This window comes from Lissotriton vulgaris, chromosome 8, assembly GCF_964263255.1.
Source record: "Lissotriton vulgaris chromosome 8, aLisVul1.2, whole genome shotgun sequence".
Lineage (NCBI taxonomy): Eukaryota > Metazoa > Chordata > Amphibia > Caudata > Salamandridae > Lissotriton > Lissotriton vulgaris.
In genome coordinates this window covers 524492231-524517590 of record NC_141696.1, presented here as the reverse complement: position 1 = coordinate 524517590, position 25360 = coordinate 524492231, and the positions used below count along the sequence as shown (strand labels likewise).

At 42.7% G+C, this 25360-nt stretch overlaps 1 protein-coding gene across 1 annotated transcript in view; it reads left to right on the top strand.

Moving 5' to 3' along the window:
* Positions 1-1785: 1785 nt before the first annotated feature.
* Positions 1786-25360, top strand: part of GRPR (gastrin releasing peptide receptor) — a 399801-nt gene continuing 376226 nt past the window's right edge. The window contains exon 1 of the mRNA XM_086933318.1: positions 1786-2333. Coding sequence (XP_086789444.1) covers positions 1924-2333 — 410 coding nt within the window. The 5' untranslated portion in view covers positions 1786-1923. The remainder of the gene's footprint in view (positions 2334-25360) is intronic.

Genomic DNA, 25360 nt, shown 5'->3' with positions numbered 1-25360 from the left:
AAACAAAAAATATGGATGGTTTTAGCCAATGGTGTTTTTAGATTGATGGCTTTGCAACTTCCCTAACAATAAAGGTTTTCACAAACAATGAAAGAATAAAACCTGAATTGCGAAAGCCCAAATGCTGGCGGCCAAAATCTGACCAATAGGTTTGACAATGCTTGATTGTGAATTGAACCCTGTGCACTTTCTTAAAATAACTGCTGAATTGAGCGTGGTATATGCTACATAAGCATGATTTAGAATGAACTGTGAAACAAAATATGCTGATGATGTAGAGGAAAAAAATCTTTAAACCACATGTAAACAAACAGGGTTTTGTTTTTCTGCTGCAGTCAAAAGGCCTCCTCTTAACTGATACTCACACCATCTAGGAAAAAAATACATCTGTTAATTGTCTACATATAGCAATTGGTATCTGAAATGTGACCAGTGAAAGTTTGTGGCACTGAGTTGTAACAGGTCTGCACAGTTTTACAAAAAGGTTGGTTTGCTTGAACTAAAAACCAAGTATTCTTTACTAATCAGTGGAAACTACACAACAAAATCTGCAATATATGCAGCAGATGATGAGTGATATAAGTCACCTGTGCCTAATCCATAATGTTGTGGAAATCACCACGGTTGCAGAATTGCATATTGTAAGGGTCCGCGATGATAATACATTGTAAACAGGGCCATGCGATTTATGTGAAATCATTTTCGAATAATTATGAATTTACCACGCTTACCACATAATCTAACAGCTGGATGCTACATTATTTTGGTTTAAAATTAAACGAGAATGAAATAATAATACTAAAGAATACGTTGCATTATTCTTCTTAATGTCTCTTTTATTGCTGCAAAATGTATTCATCTCGTTACTTCATGTATCCCTCCATTGTAACATATTTCCAGTGGCCCTGAAAAAAGCCTCGAGCATGATGAAAAGGAAACACATCATCACATATGCAAATTTAGCCCACGCTTTCAGTACACGATTCTACCCTTACTTTGACGGACTGTGCTAATTAACCGGCAGCTTGAAACGATGCAACATGTACAATGTTTCTGTATGACCCGTCCCTAAAGAGAAAGTATGGAAACATCAGAGCATAAGGACTATTCAGACTGCTTGGATTTACAAAGGGTATACTACACGTTTTTCTGTAACAGTTTAATGTCAAAACAAATCGCATTGAGTTGGCGTGAATAATATAAATGGTTGGTTGCCATTTTTCGAAGAGTTACATTGTTAAGGCGACAGAGGTGTTGGGGTATTCTGAGCCTCGCAGCACGCTGGTCAGACAGTTACTAAGTTGTCCAGTAGGGGGCTTGCCGTCCCCAGACTTGGGAAGCTGCAGCAGCGGTTCTGGCAGCATCAACAGAGCTCGCGCTACTGAGAGGGCTCGCAGAGCACCTCGCGCGCGGGCAGCCGCACAGTGACGTCCAACGCGCTGCACATTCCTGCGCGAGAGCTTTGAAAGGGAAGTTCAAACCTGCCACGGGCTGGCTCTGGCGAGTGAGGAAACCGGGAAAACACACCTGCAGCAGCCAAAAGGACACAGCCACGAGCCTGAGAAGTTATGGCTGCTGCTGCCCTATGAAGTGACGGACTATTCGCGACCCACTTGCTTTTCTGAAGTGAATTATTTTTATTGAGTCTTTCAAGAGTTTATCTGACTTTAAGGCTCACTGATAACTTTCAAACCAAAGGAGGAAGAAGCGGACTTACTGACTCATGCCCTGGTTCAAGTTTGTGAATTGTGTCTCTTAGCGTACGGTTTCCTCGCACAACAAAATGCAGGCAGCTCATGGAATTATCGCTGCCTTCTGTGCTGAGGTGATTTTTAAATAGGAGGGCCCGGGCTGCACTCTACTACCGCCTCCCCGGGAAAAGGAGGCAAGTGTTGCACTTTCCAAAGAAGTGAATTTGGGACCATGACTCCGGAGGAATGCATCCTCATAGACACGGGGCTCGACAATTTTGCACTTTACAACGACTCCGTCAGCCCGTGCAACAACCTGACGGACGAGTCCTTCTACCCGGGGTTCCTGTACGCCATCCCCACCGTGTACGGCATCATCATCCTGATAGGACTCATCGGCAACATTACCCTCATCAAAATCTTCTGCACCGTGAAGTCCATGCGGAGCATCCCGAACCTGTTCATCTCCAGCTTGGCGCTGGGAGACCTGCTGCTGCTGGTGACCTGCGCCCCCGTGGACGCTAGCCGCTACCTGGCCGACAAGTGGCTCTTCGGGAGAGTGGGTTGCAAGCTCATCGCCTTCATCCAGCTCACCTCGGTCGGCGTGTCCGTCTTCACCCTGACGGCTCTCTCTGCAGACAGGTAAGCGCTAGGGCGGAAGTCACGCGCGCTTCAGTTTGGAAATGCGGGAGTCACGCGTGCTTCAATCTCAAAATGCGGAAGTCACGCGAGTTTCAATTGCAAGTACATGTCCTTACATTTAAAGTGCTGCCCTGAGATGCACCGTGGGGAATTCGGCACTTTGATTCTAACGAAAAATTAAAAATGTTCCCTGCTGTATTTAAAACTTAGAATATCGCTTTACCGTGCGGCTGGTGGGACGGGACTCTTCACACTGTCTTTTCAGTGTAGGGACTGCATGCAAGTTGGAAGGCAGGTGGCTGAAAAACCCAGTGTCGACCGCACATTTCATCTTTTCGGGGGATTGTGAAATTAGTATACCAATAAGTTAATGTATTGGCCAATGAATGGGTGTATTAGTTACATTTACCAATACATGTTTTGTAGCTCAGGTGTTACGAATGTTCAGGAACTAAGACGGCAATGTTCTATTAATAATTGTTGAATCTAGTGCGGGGCAGGTTTAAGTGCATCTGTGTATTTTCTGAAATCCGCACCGAAAGTTATACAAAGAAAGAGAAAAAATGCAAGTTTAGAAGTTTTATTGTGTAGAATATACAGTTCAAGTATAATATATATTTTTTCCCGTAGCGATACTACGTTTCCCACCACGTGTGAATCCCTTGGAGACAAATATAGTTTACTTACTCCTGAAGTTCGTAGTCAAGTCGTTTTGCTTCGTTTAACAAACGTAATACTTAAGAACAAACCATTCCTAGTGACCCAAACAGAAACGTACGTTTGAGGCACACATACAGATATAGTGTATGTGATACACACAATTACACAGAGACCCAGGTATACACACATTCCCACGGGCATAAACAGAGCCAGACAGACACACAAGCTCACATTTGCACACACGTACAAACACACAGGTACAATATTACACCCAAGAACACACACAAACAAACTCATGTAGACACCGGACCAACCACCCAGAGATATCACCAGACGCAAAACCCCCCACTTAGTCATGAATACACTCACATTGACACAAGCACACCCAGGCAGGGACATACAAAGACACACCTACTCCTTGCTCACACAGAACACAGCCCTGACACTCAAAATAATGCAATATATTCTCATTGCACGTGTAATAGACTGAAACTCTGCTGAAATGTTTGAAATGAGGCATGACCTAAATGGAAGGGTGCAATGCCGTTGGCCACGAAAGGGTGCTAGGCTTTGGGCAGTAATATAAGACCGATATTTTGGTGCACCTGCTGAAGAGTAGGGTGGGGTGACACACAGCTATTCTGTCCGTTGACTCAGGAGACAGACCTGACCCTCTCCCGCCATTTCCATAAAGTGACCCTTTGCTGATACCATGAAGCAGCCCTTTCGGACTCTGCACTACCACAACACAACCCGGTTTCGGGCGTTACTGTACCGAGGGCAACCATTGCTTGGCACAATTACTTAGCTCAAAAATGGTGCATCAATGACCATTCCACAGATGGGTGAGCGCAATGGAACTCCCTGGATGTCACATGTTCTTCTTTCAAAGGAATGATTTTCCCGCCCTAAAGAGTGCAAAGTGGCTTCCCTTTAGCCCACTGACATTTGCTTACCTCCCCATCATATCTACACGGGGAAACCCATACAAATGTATGCCTGTCGCTACGCAGCAGCATATGTATATAGATAGTGTAAACATTGGGGGGATGGAAGAATTTGGCCAGATAAATGCTAATAGAAACAGACACTGCACAGGCACGAGACACCGACCAATCATTAAATGTGCTTTAGCACACTAATCCCTTACGTAAATTAAATGGATACTGGGTCCAGCTCGTTGGCGGTGGTGGGTATACATGACGAACGCATTGTATACTGTATCACGAGTGACCCGATCTCATGTCATATGTCACCAGGAATGTATGGAATGTATATATATATATCTTTAAAAAAAAATGATGCATTTGTATAAAGCTCTTCTTTGAGAGGAATGAGACAGCAACACCTTTGCCTGCAACAGTACAGGAAAACCCTTTTGTGATGTGATTATAGAGTTTTTATTTTTACCGAGTATTGTTTGCTATTGTTTAACTCAGAGGACGATAAAAACCAGAACGAGTCTATTGTGAGCACACTGAGAGGCACCGAGTTGCCCGTCTCTCCACAGCACCCTGCAGCCTTGAGCTCCAACTTTCACAGCCCACTTGTTCTGCCGCCACAGAAAGATGTGATGAGGGCATCTGGCGTTTATAGCAGTGTTTATGCTCTGGACAGTAAACTGTCACAATCACCCCCAGGCTCCGATTACAGTTCAATCTGATATTTTAATTACAGACAAAACTCGAAGTGGCATTTACACGATCCCATGTTTGCATTCAAACGTCTTGTCCACTCTAGTTAACTAGCAGGACGCCAATTTGCAATGTGCAGTACAGGCTTTTTCTGTCCAAAAATGGCCAGCTTGTTTTTAAGTAAGTCAGACTTTTCTCGTGCACAAACGTAAAAACATTCTAATTTCAGATTTATACTTCACCATCTGATGACGTTCTAAAACAAAATGACCCTGGAAGTTTTTGGTAAAGAGGTTCACTCACATTAAATATTAAGTTTCTTCAAACTCCAAGTATACATTCATAACATCCACTTATGGTTCCTTACTCAGAAGAAAGTTATTGTTTGATGTTAAAATTAAATTATGTGAAGTTCCCCTAAAGCTAGATCTGCCAGGGCGTTTAGAAAGAGTATGATGCAAACTGAAGAAAACAATGAGATTCGTCTACTGATTAATGGATTCACAACTCTTCCTCAATGTGCTGAAGATGACCTCACATGTGCTAAGAGTAAAGGGCGTATTTGAAGTGCATGGAAAAAAAGCGAGAGAGAGAGAGAGAGAGAGAATGAGAATGAAACATTGGAGGGACTTTTCCAGAGAGAAAGAATGAACGAAAGAATGAAAAATGAGAGAGCAAGAAAGCAACCAAGAGATATGTAGAGATATACAGAGAAGGGCAGAATGAGAAAAAGTAGAGTGAGAGAGGCAGAGATGAATTACTAAATAAATGGCTGTAGAAAGGAACGGAATAAGAGAGTCACAGGGCTTGGGAGAAACAGAATTTGATAGAGCATGCAAGAGAGACAGACAGACGGTGAGCGTGAGTAGGAGACAGAAAGGAAGAGAGGCAGAATGGGAGAGAGCTGAGTAGAGAGAAGAGAGAAAGTGGCGGGAGGGGCATTTACAGGCTGCCAGATCTCCTCTCGTCAGAGAGCAAGATTCACTGAGTGTGAATAGTCTGCAGAAATACATTTTATCTGGTTGTATGATAGAACAACGCATGCCTAATCCACGCTGTTTCAACCACTACTGCATCTTTACCACACATGCCTTTACAATTAATTTCATTGTAAAGGCATGACTGGTAAAGACATGCATGGTAAAGATCACACCGCATCCCCTGCCTTGAGCACTATAAATCACCCCCAGCACTGCAATCCCCCGCCCCAGGCCTACACTACCCAGACCCCCTGCCCTGAGCCCCAAACACTGGCCCCTAGCCCTGCAATGCACTCCTCCCTAGCCCAAAAAACGACCCTGGCCCCAGCCCCCTGCCCTGAGCCTTAAAACAGCCACCAGCTCCAAAAACTACATCAACCACTGCGCCCCCACCCTGAGTCCTAAAACGGCCACCAGCCCTTAAAACTGCCCATTCCCTCTGCCCAGAGCCCTGAAACTACCCACCTCACCCCCAAGTCCTACTTATCAAGCCGCGTTCCGGTCCTTCCTCTCCCGGTCCTTCCTGTTACTCTCCCCGCCCATCCAATCTCTGGAACTAGACTAACTAGTGACTGCTTTAAGGCATACGCGTTGTTAAGCCAAGTGGTGTTCTGCCTGCGTGGTAACAGCACACATGGCTTAGCCCGCATGATTAATGGTGTATCCCATTTCACCTATGTACAGTGATGCTGACAGTACACAGAGCAGCTCCTGGTATGCACACATTCTGCTGCGAGAGAGGCAGTCACTACAAGTCAGAAAGTGAAAGAGGTCTGAAGATACCTCCCTCAACCTGGGGAGTGGTTTTCAGGGTATGGTCAGGTATCCTTTCCCCTTATAGAAAAACTGACAGATCATGGACAGACTGGTTGAGCTCATCCAATTCACAGTGCAAGAAGTTGTTAGTACATTGTAAGGATGGATGACTCTTCTTTCCAGAGGAGGAGTCATCAAGAAAAAGGGTGTAGGAAATAAAAGGGGTCCAGAAAAAGGATATAGGAAATCCTTATATCCAGAGGTATAGATTCAGATACTATATAATCAGAATTCTAGATTCCCTTAACTTTATGACGCACAAGAGAAGGCCTGCTATGCATAGAGGGGCATATTTACTTACAATTCATACGATGCCATAACGATCAGGAGATGGTATGCTATACATAGAGGGCCATATTTACGTACAATTCGCAAAACGCCATGGTGTGCAGGAGGAGGCTTGTTATACATAGAGGGGGCATATTTATTTAAAATTCACACAACACCATGACACGCAGTAGAAGGTTTGCTGTGCATTCTGGGGTATATTTAATTACAAAACACACAACACCATAATGCGCAGGAGAAGGCTTGCTATACATAGAGAGGCATATTTACTTACAATTCATGCAGTTCAGCCAGACGTTGCTGCGCTGCATTGCATAAATTGTAAAGAGTTAAAAGCTGCATATCTACTAAGATATCTACTAAGATATGGTCCTCCTCAGCCCTCTCCCTGCGCTGGCACACTTGTGGCTGTCTAGCGCCACTGCAGGTACCCTTGCACCAATGCTGGTACCATTGCACCGTAGGGCATTAGTGCCTGCAGAATATAGCATGCATAGAAATATGAAGTAATGAGGCAAAAAAAAGATATTTCTCCTTGTTACATCTGCTTCTGGGATGCATAGCATTTTTGATGTATTCTTAGGTTTACAAGTCTTCATACATCTGGGAATGCGCCAAAGTCCATGGGTGGATGCATGGGTGCGCCCAATGCTCCATCACTGTTACAACTCTCAGATGCAAGTAAAGCAAGGCAGCACTTTGTGCTGCCTTGCATTACCCTGTATTTTCTAAACCCTGCAAAGCCACACAAGGTGGCTTTGCATGACTTAGTAAATGGCAAAAAGGATTTTGCATCAAGGCTGTGCCATAAAAGTTACACAACCTCAATGTAAAACCTTAGTACGTATCCCCTAGAATATCTGCTGTACAATAACAAGAATTCCCGCAGAAGAATAGGTTTGAAGGACACAGACACAATGCAGGAGGAACCTTCTCTGATGGGAGATAGATGAATGGCATGCGCACAGGGATTGTGCTTTCAGAAGGAAATGGTGTGGCAGTAAATTACATTGGTGGATAAACATGTTACCTCATGATGGGGACATTAAACTTTTTTCTCTTAAGGGGGTGGCTACTCTCCAAGCAAGTTTAATATAAGTGGTTTGAAGCAGATTACGTCAGATGTGAGAAAGTGTGCAAGAGTGAACACAAGTAATGGGTTCACTACTCCTTACAAAATGGTGACAGTCACTATTTGAAGTAGTCACTCATGCGGTCAGCACTACCCAGAGCTGGCTGCTAGAGCCTTGTTTTACATCAGTGTTTGAGGCATCAGTGTTGCTCAGCACGGTCTTGTATGGTCAACTACACACCACTGACTAAAAGAGTTACTAGCTGACCCACCATTGCCCACCGGCACATGGCATGTGATGTTACTACTTAGCAGTGGAGAACTAACTATTGTAGTGACTACAACCAAACACTGAGTGATAGCGGACACCACTGTACATTACTGAGTGATTATACGTCCACTGCACAGCACTAACTGATGCCGTGAACGCAGCACACAATCGACTAATAGCACCGCCTATTATTTGCACAACCATTGCACAGAACTAGAAGCTGAAGTGCCAATAAACAGCACTGTGTTGTGGGATCATAACCACAGCACTGGTTCCTTGGATAACTACTACACAGCACTAGCACATTGCCCCACTCCACCACAGCACTTCCTGGTGCCGTTAGCTGATGCACAGGACTCAATTTTGTGGTAATTACCGCACAACAGCTTCTACTTGTGAACATGGCCAGCATCAAAAGATAAGGGTAACAGTGTCTTTGCCTCTCAGTATTGGCTGATGAGGTCACTTCAACACAGAACCAGCGACCACCACAACTGCTGCTGCGGTCGATGTACTTACTGAACAGCAGCAGCAGACGAGTAACTCCTGGACAGCAGAGCTCGATTGACAGCCTGCTGCAGACGATAGACCATGCATTGACTGGTGCTCAGCACAGGAGAAGGAGGAGGTTTGTGGCAGAGCTGCTTGAGAGGGAGATTATTCCGCATCAGTCGATGATGGAAACTTCACTCACCCAATGAATCAATACAGCAGAATACCCATTTGCAAAGTTAATATTGAACGACACACACTGATGCGAATGCTGCACCCCCTCTACGGAGCTTGTAGAAAGGCTGGACTCCACAGAGCACGGGACTCAAGGCGTGGGGTTCATGAAGCGCTCATTAATGAGGGAAACACCTTTGCAACGGGTCAGTGGATTCAGCAGACCTCTGTACAGAAGCAGCTCACGAGGCTCAGTACTGCAAACCATTGCCTGATGTTAAGTACTTACAGTAGAGCACTGGCTGATGCGGCTCATAGCTGCACAGTACTGGGTAATACAGGGTGACAGCAGGGCGGTACTGGGTAATGCAGGCGATAGCAGCACGGTACTGGGTAATGCAGGGTGACAGCTGCACAATAATGGGTAATGCAGGGTGACAGCTGCACAATATTAGGTAATGCAGGGTGACAGCTGCACAATAATGGGTAATGCAGGGTGACAGCAGCACAGTACTTGGTAATACAGGGTGACAGCTGCCCAGTACTGGGCAATACAGGGTGACAACTGCACAGTACTGGGCAATACAGGGTGACAGCTGCACATCCCAGGCAGAGCGAAGAATATTTTGCAAATCACAGGCTTCAGCTACTGAGAGTGACTGCAGCACACCCATGGCTGCTAAGACTGACTGCTGTACCGCACTAGGAGGCGAAGGTGGCAACAGATGTGGTGACTACACATGAACTGATTAAATGGCTGAACATTGTGTGTACTATTTAAAGTGAGTGGTTGCTATGTTGGACGGTATGATGGAAGAGAATAAAACAAATAGGCAAGGTACTTGAGGTATTCTTTACTGCAAATGTTGGCTGTTGGTGTAGCTACTAAAAGTCGTGGGTTTGAGGTGGACGAATTCAGGGCAATACTGGTTTCTATGACTTGTAACTGTATACTGGCTATTGGATTTGGTTACTACCAGAATGGAATGATCACTAGCCTGCTTCCAGGCTGAAGGGGGCTGATTATTGTCACTATGCATCGCTGCTATAAGCTTATAACTTGTACTTTACTGAGTGGGCGGTCACATCATTGACAACACAATAACATGTTTTTATTCACGAGGACCGTATTTCCAATGTGCCTTAGGTTTCTCTATCTGTCACTCACAACTTCCATTTTTGTGTTAGATGTAGACCCAGAGAACTACTTTTTGCACTCCTTGCGTTTCACACGTGTTGCCTTTTGCCAGGCATGTTTAGAGCTGTGATCAATTGGCCGAAGGTGACATTCCTAATGAATACACAAAGTTCCATTACTTTATGCACTAAAGGATTGAATAGAAGCCATTACCCATCCAAATCTACTGCACACAAGATCTCATTAAAGAGGTTAATGTTAGAAGATGTAAATATCCAAAGACCAGGATAAAATGTAAACAGGTCTGTTTATTAATCATCCACTCTCCTCACTGGAGAGTGTCCCAACATTCCATGGCAAGCTCCAGGGCCGGCCACACCAACAGAGTGAAAGGGGAAGGGGTGGATGGAACATACCATTATAGGAATAAATTACAACACATCTCCCTTCCATAAGGTGACACAGAATAAAACAAGGCCCACCGCGGTGGGGTAAAGAATTACCATAGCATCCCAAAAGGGAAGGAAAGAATACAGAACATACTTATTCACATTGACAAATCTTGTCAAAACTCCACCATTGGCCATTCTCATGTTGAACCACATTCTTAAGTACTTTGGCAATTTTGCATGGCATGTGGTATTTACTCTGGGTGGGTCCCACTTTGATGTTCTTCCTGACTTGTACCCTGTCACCAACCTCCCACTTGGGATCCTTCACCCCATTCTTAGAGTCGGTACACAGACAAAATATCGAGTTTTAAATATCGATATACAATAATATCGAAGTTTAAATATAGATGGGACAAAATATCGAAGGTAAGTAATATCGACAGTCTTAATATCGATATTAGTATGATATCAGTAATATCGAAATTTTAAATATCGATGTCAATAATATCGAAATAAATAACTTCGATGTTACTAATATCAATTTTTAAATACATTTAGTGTATATTATATTGTATTTATTATGTTTTATTATTTATTTTTAATGTAATTTAATTAAATATTGTCTTTTACTACTGTAGCGGGTTGTGGGTTTATAGGGGAATAGGGTGGGAAGTAATTTAATTATGTTAAATTATTTATTAATTAGTAGGAATTATTAATTAATTAATTGACAATTAATTTTTAATTAATTTTAATTAATTGATTAATTGATAAATATGTTCTGTAGCGGGTTATGGGTTTATAGGGGAATAGGGTGGGAAGTAATTTAATAATAATTAATTAATTATTATTAGTTTGTATATATTTTAATTAATAATTAATTGGTAATTAATTTATATTAATTAGTTAATTAATTAATATAATTTTGTACATATTTTTATTTATTAATTAGTTGGTAATTAATTTATATTAATTAGTTAATTACATTATTTATAGTAATTTTTTTAATATATAATTTTTTATTCTTAATTAAGTAATTAGGAAAAATAATATTAATTATTTTATTAAATTAATTACAGCTAATTACTTTATTGTTATTGTTAATTAATAATTGATTGGTAATTAAATAATATTAATTAATTTTGGGTAAAGGAGTATTTTTAGGGTTCAGGGTCAGTTTTCAGTTTTTGGGTAAAGGGGTATTTTTAGGGTTCAGGGTCAGTTTTCAGTTCTTGGGTAAAGGGGTATTTTTAGGGTTCTGGGTCAGTTTTCAGTTTTTGGGTAAAGGGGTATTTTTAGGGTTCAGGGTCAGTTTTCAGATTTTGGGTAAAGGGGTATGTTTAGGGTTCAGGGTCAGTTTTCAGTTCTTGGGTAAAGGAGTATTTTTAGGGTTCAGGGTCAGTTTTCAGTTTTTGGGTAAAGGGTATTTTTAGGGTTCAGGGTCAGTTTTCAGTTTTTGGGTAAAGGGGTATTTTTAGGGATAAGGGGCAGTTTTCAGTTCTCGGGTAAAGGGGTATTTTTAGGGTTCAGGGTCAGTTTTCAGTTTTTGGGTAAAGGGGTATTTTTAGGGTTCAGGGTCAGTTTTCAGTTTTTGGGTAAAGGGGTATTTTTAGGGTTCTGGGTCAGTTTTGGGTTTTTGGGGTAGAGGGATATTTTTAGGGTTCAGGGTCAGTTTTGGGTTTTTGGGGTACAGGCGTACATGGTAAAAACAAAAAAAATTACATTAAATCAATTAAATAACATTAAAAAAAATTAAATTACATTAAATTATTAAGTGTTTTATTTATTTTAAATGTATATGTATAAGTTGTAATTTTGTTTTAATATTTTTATTTAATATTTGTAAAATTATATGTATTTTAAAATTATTTTTACATTATTATTAATACATTTAAAAAAACGATATTTTTAATTCCGATATTTTTGTACTACGATATTATTTTTTCGATATTTTTGTACTTACCTTTATGAAGATATGATTCCGATATTTTTGATGTCGATATTTTTGTTCTGATATTTTTGTAGTTCGATATTCTGGCTGTCGATATTATGTCAGACATTCCTTAGAGTCATACCACAGCTTGTACCTGTCTTGGTGGAGTTGGACCTTCTCTGCACTTGCTTCTCGATCCACTACCCTGGGCTCACCCCCACTCAGCCAACTGGGATTAAACTTGGTACAAGGTTCACGACCACGCAGTGCCACAAAGGGTGAGATGCCTGTGACATTATTAGAAGAGGTGTGGTAAGCCCACAGGCACTTTCTAAGGGACTCTTCCACATCATGCCCATTGGTTGCTGCTAATTGGATGTGTTCCTTGATGATCCTGTTTGCCCGCTCAACCAGCCCATTGGCTTTTGGGCAGTATAAAGCGGTGGTTTCATGTTTAATGTCTAAACCTTTGAGGAATGTACGCATTTCTTCAGAGCAAAACTGCACCCCGTTATCTGTGACCAAAGTCACTGGAATGCCTTCCTCAACGAATACTCCATTCAAGAACTCTACCACTGTCCTGGTGGTGACAGATTGGACAAACCTTTGCTTGATCCAATGGGCCGTGTAATCGATTAAAACAAGCACGAATCTCCTCCTTTCTCCCAATTCTTGCATTGGCCCGATAATGTCCAGGGCCAGCTTGCTCCATGGTTTAATTGGCACTTTTACTGGAGATAACGGTGCTTTCTGTACTGTCTTTGACTTGTCGCTTTTTGCGCACGCTCCGCAGTCCTTGACAGCTAGTTCGGCCATGGCATCCATCCTAGGGAACCAGTAACTGGATCTGACTCTAGCTTTGGTAAGGCTGCGCCCTAGGTGGCCTTTGTGTGCCAAGTCTATGACCTTCTTCCTGAGGCCCTTAGGTGGAACCACTCTCAGATTGCGATAGATTCTTCCATTAATGAGGCTTAGTTCATTCCTCACATCCCAATACTCCTCTATGTTATCTTCGAGATCACTCTTCTTGCTCGGCCATCCTTTCTCCATGTATTCCTTCAGGAAATTCATTTCCTTGTCTTCCTTGGTCTCCGCTACCCACTCCTCTTCTGTGATAGCAGGCGTCTCCGTCATTAGTACTGGACTGTCGAGTGCTTCTTCCTTTTCCCCCACTTCCAGTAACGGTGACCTTGAGAGGAAATCTGTGATTTTATTCTCCTTCCCTGGCACATACTCCACATTGAAATTCTAGTGCTCCAGGCCCAAAATCCATCTGCTAATGCGAGGTGTGCAATTCTCTAGTCCTTTCACAGAAAAAATGAAGGTGAGGGGTATATGAACGGTCCGGATGGAGAACCTTAAACCCCACAAGAAAAACTTGAAATGTCTAACAGCCCAGAAACAGGCCAGGGCCTCCCTTTCAATTACGGAGTAGTTCTTTTCTGGGTTTGTGAGACTCCGGGAAGCAAACGCGATGATTTTCTCATCATTACCATCCTTTTGTATCAAGGTTGCATCCAGGCCCTTGTTTGAAGCATCAGTGGCTAGGATGGTTTTCTTTGAGGCATCAAAAGTTCCTAATGCTGGGGAGGTTAATATTTCCTCTTTCAATGATTTTAACACAGCATCATGCTCTTTTTTCCAGAGGAAATCCTTGTTCTTCTTCATTAACTCCCTCATGGGCTCACATTTGGCAGAAAAATTGTCCACGTACTTTGACATGTACTCTAAGAGCCCTAACAAATACTTTAGTTCTTCCTTGTTCTTGGGGCTGGGAGCTTCCTTCACCGCTTGGATTAAACTGCCCTTCGGCCTGAATCCATCTTCTGTAATCTTGTGGCCTAAATACTCAACTTCCTTCACTTTTATTTTACATTTTTCCTTCTTCACGGTCAGGCCTGCCTCCATAAGTCTGCTGAACACCTGCCTCACGACTCCATCATGTTCTTCCTCAGTTTGACTATATACTAGGATGTCATCTTGGAAACACATGGTGTTCCTCACTCCTTCCAATATCTTCTGCAATGCCTTCTGGAATATAGCTGCTGCAGACGCCAAGCCAAATGGCATCCTTTTGAACATGTATGCCCCTGCTGGGGTGATGAATGCCGTGAGGGGCCTAGATTCAGGATGAAGTTCAATTTGTTGATATGCCATGGACAGGTCGATTACACTGAAGTACTTAGCTGGACCCATGGTACACAGCATTTCATTAATTATGGGCAAAGGATATCTTTCCACCCATATATTGTCATTCAGGCTGCGCAAATCCACACAGAGACGAATACCCTCACCATTGGCCCTGGCCGCGATAACCCTCGGAGCCAACCACTCTGTGCAAGTTACAGGTTGTATTATATCTAAGCCCACCCATTTGGCGGAGCCTTGTCATCTGGGATTAGTTGAAGGGTCCTGGTCCAGATAAGGAGACACACCTGATGAATTGTGCGTTTACTCCAATTCTCCAGGACCACCCAGGCGGATCCGACCTCAAGTACAGAGAGTGGGTTAAATGGTGTGAGAAATCAAGAAAGGTTTGCAGTGCAACAATAAGTGTGAAAACAAAAGTCAAAGGATAGTGTAGGCTAAAATTGACTACCATGATATAGGGAACATTTTTATTGGGAAATAAATGATGGGGTCAAGGTTAAAAATGGAGTGTAAGACAGTGCAAAATAATAACTGCCCTAAGAAGATGAAATAATGGTCGACATGTTTCTGCTATCTCAGGGGCAGCTCCCCTGCTTAGCTTTCATCAGGACCAAGTCTTAGTTATACACTACTGCAAAAGAAAAGGTTCCACAAATATTTGTTTGTGATTATTACCCAAAATGTGAAAAAGTAGGTACCACAATTATTGCATTATAAATGTTACCTAATGATTATTCTGGCTATAGCTCTCTACGCAATGTACTCACTGCGCCCATTCTGCCAGATTTAGTCTTAAGGGATTCTTTCCTGTAAAAAATAAGAGTAAGACACACAGTATGTCAATTATGCACCTCAATTTAACTCTAACATCAAAAAACTGCAAAATAAAGTACAGTGTCTCACTCCACTTTCAACAGCGGTGAAGAAAATAATGTTTTGTATCAAGTGATTCATTTACTTACCCCAGTAATCTAGGGAGTAAGCCTCACCTCTCCTGGCACCGGCTCAGGGATAGGAGGCCCGCTCTGAATTCATGTGGAAAAAACAAGTAACAATAAGGATTTTTTCATTACAATTAAAATCCCTTGAATATATATCCAACCTATGTGCATCTAAATTGGGAGCACAGAACAAACGTTGGTATAATGACAAGGTTGAAGCGAAAATGGCTGAAAGCAACAGGATGGTGGGTATTCAGTTATCCTTTCTATAGCTGTCCGTTAGTTACTAGTGCTCTGTATATTGGTAAACAGAGTTTCCTTATGACTAACTTTTAGGCAGCATAACAGAGAAAAGCAGGCAGAATGATGTTAAAGGTTTCCTTACCTATCCGTCGGTACCTCTGGCCTCTTCCTGAGGCTAGGGGGGAGGTACCGACTGGACACCGTGTATGTACTGATATACTCGCTGGTGAAACGCCATTGGTTGACTTATCTGGCGGACCAGAACGAAAGCATGCGAGGTGAAATGAAAACAGAGCGCATGCGCAAGGTCGCGTGTTTCTATTGGTTTATGATTAGTTCGTGAGTTGGTATGTCAACAAACCGATTTTTTTGATCTCTTCTATTAAATCGGCATTGGCGCATATACTCTCCGAGTGTTTTCCACCCGTGTATGTTTATTCAATCACCGCTTGAGCAGACCCGTCAAAATAACAGTTATCAGGAGAGACGAGTCAAAACATAACACGAAAGAAACTCATTTGAAACACAGCCTCCAATTGGGTTCTCACGACTTACAGCGAGACCCATTGGTCGGTGGTGGGCCAATCAGAATGGTGAAAGCTACCTCGCCGATGTCGGCGAAAAAACGTGAGACCCAGCTCATGTCTCTGAAAATAAAAGGAAAAGTTTTTCAAGTTTGATAATCATCAAGCCATTACGAAGATTTTAAGCAGTGAAGGCATGGCTACGCATGGTGATTACCAAAAGCAGTAGCGCATTTGCATTCAAGTTTAGTGCAATGGCATTACGATCATTCTAAGCACAAAAGTAATGAACCCCCGGAGCACAACCAATTGCAACCGGAACTCGGGCATCGGGTATATAGCGTGTCGCGCCTATATAGTGTAGTGAGCTCGTATTCGCAAAGAATATCCCATAGTTATAGGTACATGTGATTGCAGATGTGCGCACTCTGGATGTACGAAAGACAATATGGTCAAAACCTTTAGGTCAGGCAGGGCAACAGTACGATCTTGACATGAGGAAGTGAACTATGGACCACATGTTGATGAACTTCTAAAAGAGGTGCCAAAGAAAAGGAACAGTGGTTCATCTAACACTTAGAACCTACTCATTCCAAATTCCTGAACCAGATAAAGCAGCCTGTAGTCGTTAGATTGATGTCCAAGGAATATCATCGTTCAATCCTTCTACGTCACTCCTGAGGCGAAAAATCCATTTTTGTTCTTTCAAAAAGAGGAAACGTGACACATCAGTGATATGGGGAGGCACAGAAGGTTTCTCCAAAACAGTCCAGCGGATGTCATCTGGAGAGTGTCTCATTTGCAAAAAGTGCTTAGTGAGTCTGGTAGCCTGTTTGTTACATCGGATTGTACTCTTGTGCTCGTTGATCCGCAATTTGATCTTTCGAGTTGTCATTCCGACGTAACGTAGGGAACAAGGGCAGGTGATAAGATATATCAACTTGTTGCTGTTACAGTTCGTATGACTTTGCAAAACCCAGGGCCTTGAAGTTCCTATGTCGATGGAGACTGTCTTCTCTGTCTGTGGGCACGCTGTGCATACACCACAGGGAAAATGCCCCAATCGTGGGGGAAGGTTCCACAAGGTGTTGGCTGGAACCACACTAGTGCATCTGGGCCTTGTATGGACCAAACTGTCCCTCAGACTCGCACCTCTTTTGAAAGAGAAGAGTGGAGTCTGAATGGAGGATCCAGCAATATTGAGAATTTTCCAAATCCTTCTCACCGTTTTCTGTAATTTGTTTGACAAAGTACAGAAAGTTGTCACAAAGGTGAGTCTATCCAATGGTGGCTTTATGACTGGAGGACTCAGCAAGGCATCCCGGTTGTTATTGAGTGCCCTCTTATGCGCTCTTTTCACCAGATGTTTTGGATAATCTCGATCTCGTAATTTGGATGTTAGGTCCTTCGAAAGATCTACAAAATCAGAGGTCCTCGAACAATTCCTGCGGATTCTTAGGAATTGTCCCACAGGCAAGTTTTCACGCAGCGCTTTTGGGTGGTGACTCGTATAGGATAGTAAAGAGTTACGGGCCATTGGTTTTCGATATAACCTGCTGCCAAGATGGCCATTCTCAGGAAAGATGGTAATGTCCAGGAAGGCTAGTTCTTCTGCACTGTGTTCGATGGTGAATTTGAGAAACTGATTTTGTCCATTAAGCCATTGTTGGAAAAGCACGGCTATCTCTGGTGTTCCATGCCAGATGACATAAATGTCATCTATATAGCGTTTCCACACTAAAACCTGATTGAAAAATGGATTGCTGTGGTTAAGGACACACTTCTCTTCAAACATATGTACGTACAGGTTCGCTAGAGATGGGGCAAAAACGCTGCCCATCAATGTACCCGATACCTGTAAGTACAAATCTTCCTCAAAAGCAAAGAAATTTTCGGTCATGGCCAATCGAGCGCATTCCATTCTGAAGTTGATTGGAGTTATGGAATCTAGGTCTGAATCCTCTAAAAGACTCTGTACTGCTTGTAGTGTTTCCTGCTGTGGTATGCAGGTGTACAACGATTCGACGTCGAAGCTGACCATCAGGTCAGTCTCGATATTGAACTCAATCTCTGGGAGCAACCTCAGCATGTCCGCGGTATCCTGTAGAAAGGTCGGCCTTTTCTTCACCAGCGGCCTTAAAAAGATGTCAACAAAGGTGGACAATGGCTCAAGTAGTGAGCTGATGCCCGAAATAATCGGGCGGCCCGGCGGTGGCCTTTGGGCCTTGTGAATTTTAGGCAGATTATAGAAGTACGGTACAATAGGGTTGGATGAGATCAAGTAACATGCTTCTAATTCTGTAATCCAGCCCTCTGCTGATGCTTCTTCCACCATGTTCTTTATCTCATTCTGCAATCAGGCGGTTGGGTCCTCAGTCAGAAGGCGGTAGTGCCTTTGGTTTCTGAGCTGTCTAAGGCACTCTTCCCTGTAGATGTTGGAATCCATAATTACAGTTGCTCCCCCCTTGTCTGCTGATTTGATAATTATGGTTGGATCTTTTGCCAAAGCATTGATGGCCGTTCTTTCTTCTCTTGATATATTAGAGAAAGACCTTTCTTCACAGGCTGCCAGACGATTGAGGTCGTGTACTACTGCCTTCTCAAATGCTCCCACCTGAGGTGGCACCTGATGTAGTAGTGGAGTGAAGGTAAAGGGTTTCTTTAGACCAGTGTTGGTTAGAGTGTCATCAGTTTCCATGGGTTTATCTCTAAAAAAGAAATGCAGACGCACTTTTCTGAAAAATTTCTCAACTTCACATCGAAGCTGGAAGGGATCAGTGTTGTTCGTAGGTACAAAGCCCAGTCCTTTGTTCAGTACTTGAAGTTCCAGCTCAGACAAAACTCGAGAACTCAGATTAACTACGAGATTCTATCTGTGCTCGTTCCTGCCTGTTGTGATATTTGTTGTCTGTTCTTGGTGGTGCTCCTGGTATTTGGGTAGTTCGATTCGTCTTCCCATTGCACTGTTTGGCCTCTTCTCCGGCCTCTGCTCCGTCCACGGCCCTGGCCTAAAAAAGACTGGTCGTAATACCATGGAGGTGGGGTCTGGAAGTTAGGCATCATTTGTGGGTATTGGGGTTGATGAAACCCCCATGGGGTTGGTGGCCACCATGATACCCCTTGGAAGGACTGCGTACCCCGTCTATTGCCTCTTCGAGCAGGCCTGTTGTACCCACCACGGTTGTATCTTGTCGAAGTGTTGCCTGAAGACGCATCTGAATCACTTGACCCTGGGTCTGAGGAAGATGTTGAGTAATTGGAGCCGTATTTCTTGCCTCTGTTGTTGTACTCAGGAGGCGTGTAGTTGTCGCTCGTGTAGGGAAAGACTTTATCCATGGCAAATTTTGCCAGATCTTTGCGGAATTTGTCAATTTTAGCGAACAAGATAGATTCTTTATATTCTTTGTTGGTCTTGTTATTGTCATCCAGTTGTTTCTTATATACTGTGCCTTTTATGATCGTATTGATCTTCCCTTCCAAGACCTGAATTTCTATTAGGATAGCATCCGCTAGTCTTTTTGCTGTGGAGATAATCAAGATCAGCCAGTCCCGTGTGCATTTCCATGCAATGAGGGACCAATCTTTGAGGAAGGTTTTGTCTGTTAAGAAAAGACGAGGGGCATTTGTCACTATAAGCCCAGTGGGAGCACATTTCGCATGAAGGTACTCTGCCATGACCTGACCATGTATGACCGTGCGTGAGTGAGTTTTCTTCAGAGTTAATAAAGCACCCCAGTCATCCTGGTGACTGGGTCCAGAAATGGGGATAGCATCTAAGATGCTAGGATTATCTGTAAGGATCGACTGTAAGGTGTCCTCATCAAATGACAAACATGTAAATTCAGCCATCTCGCAACCTTGTAATAGTAAATTACCAACGTGAGCAGGTAAAGACTAGCGTGAAAAATATTTACTCCAGGTGTACACAAAAAGGACCCGCAGCCTAGGCTGCTCAGAATATGTAACACAACAAGATGAGGAAGGGTCCAAGGGGTGGCAATATTTATAGACCACTTTCAGCCTAAACCCCCAACTTAAACCGTTATCAAAAAGAAAGGCTAGGTAGGGTCTGTACACAGGACTGAACTTCTCAAAGTAGCAAGAATGAAAGAAGAATGAAAAAAGAGTTAGATATGTGTGTGCAACTAGATGGAAATGAATCCCATCAGCCCACCCATTTGGCGGAGCCTCATTATCTGGGATTAGTTGAAGGGCCCTGGTCCAGATAAGGAGACACACCTGATGAATTGTGCGTTTACTCCAATTCTCCAGGACCACCCAGGCGGATCCGACATCAAGTACAGAGAGTGGGTTAAATGGTGTGAGAAATCAAGAAAGGTTTGCAGTGCAACAATAAGTGTGAAAACAAAAGTCAAAGGATAGTGTAGGCTAAAATTGACTACCATGATATAGGGAACATTTTTATTGGGAAATAAATCATGGGGTCAAGGTTAAAAATGGAGTGTAAGACAGTGCAAAATAATAACTGCCCTAAGAAGATGATATAATGGTCGACATGTTTCTGCTATCTCAGGGACAGCTCCCCTGCTTAGCTTTCATCAGGACCAAGTCTTAGTTATGCACTACTGCAAAAGAAAAGGTTCCACAAATATTTGTTTGTGATTATTACCCAAAATGTGAAAATGTAGGTACCACAATTATTGCATTATAAATGTTACCTAATGATTATTCTGGCTTTAGCTCTCTACGCAATGTACTCACTGCGCCCATTCTGCCAGATTTAGTCTTAAGGGATTCTTTCCTGTAAAAAATAAGAGTAAGACACACAGTATGTCTATTATGCACCTCAATCTAACTCTAACATCAAAAAACTGCAAAATAAAGTACAGTGTCTCAGTCCACTTGCAACAGCGGTGAAGAAAATATTGTTTTGTATCAAGTGATTCATTTACTTACCCCAGTAATCTAGGGAGTAAGCCTCACCTCTCCTGGCACCGGCTCAGGGATAGGAGGCCCGCTCTGAATTCATGTGGAAAAAACAAGTAACAATAAGGATTTTATCATTACAATTAAAATCCCTTGACTATATATCCAACCTATGTGCATCTAAATTGGGAGCACAGAACAAACGTTGGTATAATGACAAGGTTGAAGCGAAAATGGCTGAAAGCAACAGGATGGTGGGTATTCAGTTATCCTTTCTATAGCTGTCCGTTAGTTACTAGTGCTCTGTATATTGGTAAACAGAGTTTCCTTATGACTAACTTTTAGGCAGCATAACAGAGAAAAGGAGGCAGAATGATGTTAAAAGTTCCCTTGCCTGTCCGTCGGTACCTCTGGCCTCTTCCTGAGGCTAGGGGGGAGGTACCTACTGGACACCGTGTATGTACTGATATACTCGCTGGTGAAACGCCATTGGTTGACTTATCTGGCGGACCAGAACGAAAGCATGCGAGGTGAAATGAAAACAGAGCGCATGCGCAAGGTTGTGTGTTTCTATTGGTTTATGATTAGGTCGTGAGTTGGTATGTCAACAAACCGATTTTTTCGATCTCTTCTATTAAATCGGCGTTGGCGCATATACTCTCCGAGTGTTTTCCACCCGTGTATGTTTATTCAATCAACGCTTGAGCAGACCCGTCAAAATAACAGTTATCAGGAGAGACGAGTCAAAACATAACACGAAAGAAACTCATTTGAAACACAGCCTCCAATTGGGTTCTCACGACTTACAGCAAGACCCATTGGTCGGTGGTGGGCCAATCAGAATGCTGAAAGCTACCTCGCCGATGTCGGCGAAAAAACGTCAGACCCAGCTCATGTCTCTGAAAATAAAATAACTCTTTTTTCATTCTTCTTTCATTCTTGCTACTTTGAGAAGTTCAGTCCTGTGTACAGACCCTACCTAGCCTTTCTTTTTGATAACGGTTTAAGTTGGGGGTTTAGGCTGATAGTGGTCTATAAATATTGCCACCCCTTGGACCCTTCCTCATCTTGTTGTGTTACATATTCTGAGCAGCCTAGGCTGTGGGTCCTTTTTGTGTACACCTGGTGTAAATATTTTTCACACTAGGCTTTACCTGCTCACGTTGCTATGTCAAGATCGTACTGTTGCCCTGCCTGACCTAATGGTTTTGACCATATTGTCTTTCGTACATAAAGAGTGCGCACATCTGCAATCACATGTACCTATAGTTATAGGATATTCTTTGCGAATACGAGCTCACTACACTATATAGGCGCGACACGCTATAAACCCGATGCCCGAGTTCCGGTTGCAATTGGTTGTGCTCCGGGGGTTCATTACTTTTGTGCTTAGAATGATCGTAATGCCATTGCACTAAACTTGAATGCAAATGCGCTACTGCTTTTGGCAATCGCCATGCGTAGTCATGCCTTCACTGCTTAAAATCTTCGTAATGGCTTGATGATTATCAAACTTGAAAAACTTTTCCATTTATTTTCAGAGACATGAGCTGGGTCTGACGTTTTTTCGCCGACATCGGCGAGGTAGCTTTCAGCATTCTGATTGGCCCGCCACCGACCAATGGGTCTTGCTGTAAGTCGTGAGAACGCAATTGGAGGCTGTGTTTCAAATGAGTTTCTTTCGTGTTATGTTTTGACTCGTCTCTCCTGATAACTGTTATTTTGACGGGTCTGCTCAAGCGGTGATTGAATAAACATACACGGGTGGAAAACACTCGGAGAGTATATGCGCCAACGCCGATTTAATCGAAGAGATCGAAAAAATCGGTTTGTTGACATACCAACTCACGAACTAATCATAAACCAATAGAAACATGCGACCTTGCGCATGCGCCCTGTTTTCATTTCACCTCGCATGCTTTCGTTCTGGTCCGCCAGATAAGTCAACCAATGGCGTTTCACCAGCAAGTATATCAGTACATACACGGTGTCCAGTCGGTACCTCCCCCCTAGCCTCAGGAAGAGGCCAGAGGTACCGACGGACAGGTAAGGAAACCTTTAACATCATTCTGCCTGCTTTTCTCTGTTATGCTGCCTAAAAGTTAGTCATAAGGAAACTCTGTTTACCAATATACAGAGCACTAGTAACTAACGGACAGCTATAGAAAGGATAACTGAATACCCACCATCCTGTTGCTTTCAGCCATTTTAGCTTCAACCATGTCATTATACCAACGTTTGTTCTGTGCTCCCAATTTAGATGCACATAGGTTGGATATATAGTCAAGGTATTTTAATTGTAATGATAAAATCCTTATTGTTACTTGTTTTTTCCACATGAATTCAGAGCGGGGCCTCCTATCCCTGAGCCGGTGCCAGGAGAGGTGAGGCTTACTCCCTAGATTACTGGGGTAAGTAAATGAATCACTTGATACAAAACATTATTTTCTTCACCGCTGTTGCAAGTGGACTGAGACACTGTACTTTATTTTGCAGTTTTTTTATGTTAGAGTTAGATTGAGGTGCATAATAGACATACTGTGTGTCTTACTCTTATTTTTTACAGGAAAGAATCCCTTAAGACTAAATCTGGCAGAATGGGCGCAGTGAGTACATTGCGTAGAGAGCTATAGCCAGAATAATCATTAGGTAACATTTATAATGCAATAATTGTGGTACCTACTTTTTCACATTTTGGGTAATAATCACAAACAAATATTCGTGGAACCTTTTCTTTTGCAGTAGTGTATAACTAAGACTTGGTCCTGATGAAAGCTAAGCAGGGGAGCTGCCCCTGAGATAGCAGAAACATGTCGACCATTATATCATCTTCTTAGGGCAGTTAATATTTTGCACTGTCTTACACTCCATTTTTAACCTTGACCCCATGATTTATTTCCCAATAAAAATGTTCCCTATATCATGGTAGTCAATTTTAGCGTACACTATCCTTTGACTTTTGTTTTCACACTTATTGTTGCACTGCAAACCTTTCTTGATTTCTCACACCATTTAACCCACTCTCTGTACTTGAGGTCGGACCGCCTGGGTGGTCCTGGAGAATTGGAGTAAACGCACAATTCATCAGGTGTGTCTCCTTATTTGGACCAGGACCCTTCAACTAATCCCAGATGACGAGGCTCCGCCAAATGGGTGGACTGATGGGATTCATTTCCATCTAGTTGCACACACATATCTAACTCTTTTTTCATTCTTCTTTCATTCTTGCTACTTTGAGAAGTTCAATCCTGTGTACAGACCCTACCTAGCCTTTCTTTTTGATAACGGTTTAAGTTGGGGGTTTAGGCTGATAGTGGTCTATAAATATTGCTACCCCTTGGACCCTTCCTCATCTTGTTGTGTTACATGTATTATATCTAACTCACAAAGTTTGCGCAATTCTTCTTCTAGGGGTGCCTTCAACTTGAGGGGTACTGGGCGTAGTTTGTGTACAACTGGTTTTGCGTTATACTTCAGCTTAATTCTGTGTTGGAACATATGCAAGCAACCTAACTCGTCCCTGAATAGTTGCCCAAACTCCTCACAAATGTTTCCACATCCCTGGTACCTGTCAGTGAGCAAAACCTGTTCCGCACTATTTGGATCTAGGATGATACCCAGCTCTTTTTGGTGAGCCCAACCCAGCAAATTGGATCCTGATTCCACTACATACACTGGACCAAAAGTTCCTCTATCCTTAAAGTGTAGTTGAACATTTTTCATGCCCACCACAGGTATTTTCCCCTTGTTATACCCTGTGGGAGAAATGTCAGGCATTTTCAATTGTTTCACATTGCAATTTTTCATGGACACAAAATCATCTCTGTTAAGTAAAGTGTACGGAGAACAAGAATCTGCATACATTTCTACACATTGTCCATCGAGGAAGACATCACATTTTGGATAAATAGCATTTACAGATCCTTTTATGTCTTTTACCTGCAAAATTATTTTCTCGCATCTTTGTCCTATGCACTTCACTTCTCTGGCTGTACTCTTTTCCGTACTCCTACTCTCACTTCATGTATGTTGTTCACCATCCCTACATACTCTCGCGAAATGCCCTCTCCTATTACATCTTTTGCATGTGACAAACCTGTCAGGGCACTGGTAAAAGGTTGCAAAATGGTTGTTGCTCCCCCACCTGTAGCACTTTGGTCCCTTCTCTTTTGTTTCACCTCTGACGCTGTAATTATCCTTTGACCTTATCTTACATACTTCACTGCCCTCCTCTTCGTCTTTTACAGTAGCCACTTCCTCCCCATTGGTTTTCATCTCCTTAATACATCAACTGTGTGTTCTACAGACTTAGCTATTTCAATGGCTTCTTTTAAACCTGGGTTTTTTGCTAGCAACTTCTCCTGGATGCGTGGGTTATTGGTACATCTTACAAGTTGATCCCTTATAAGGGAATCTGTTAGACTACCAAAC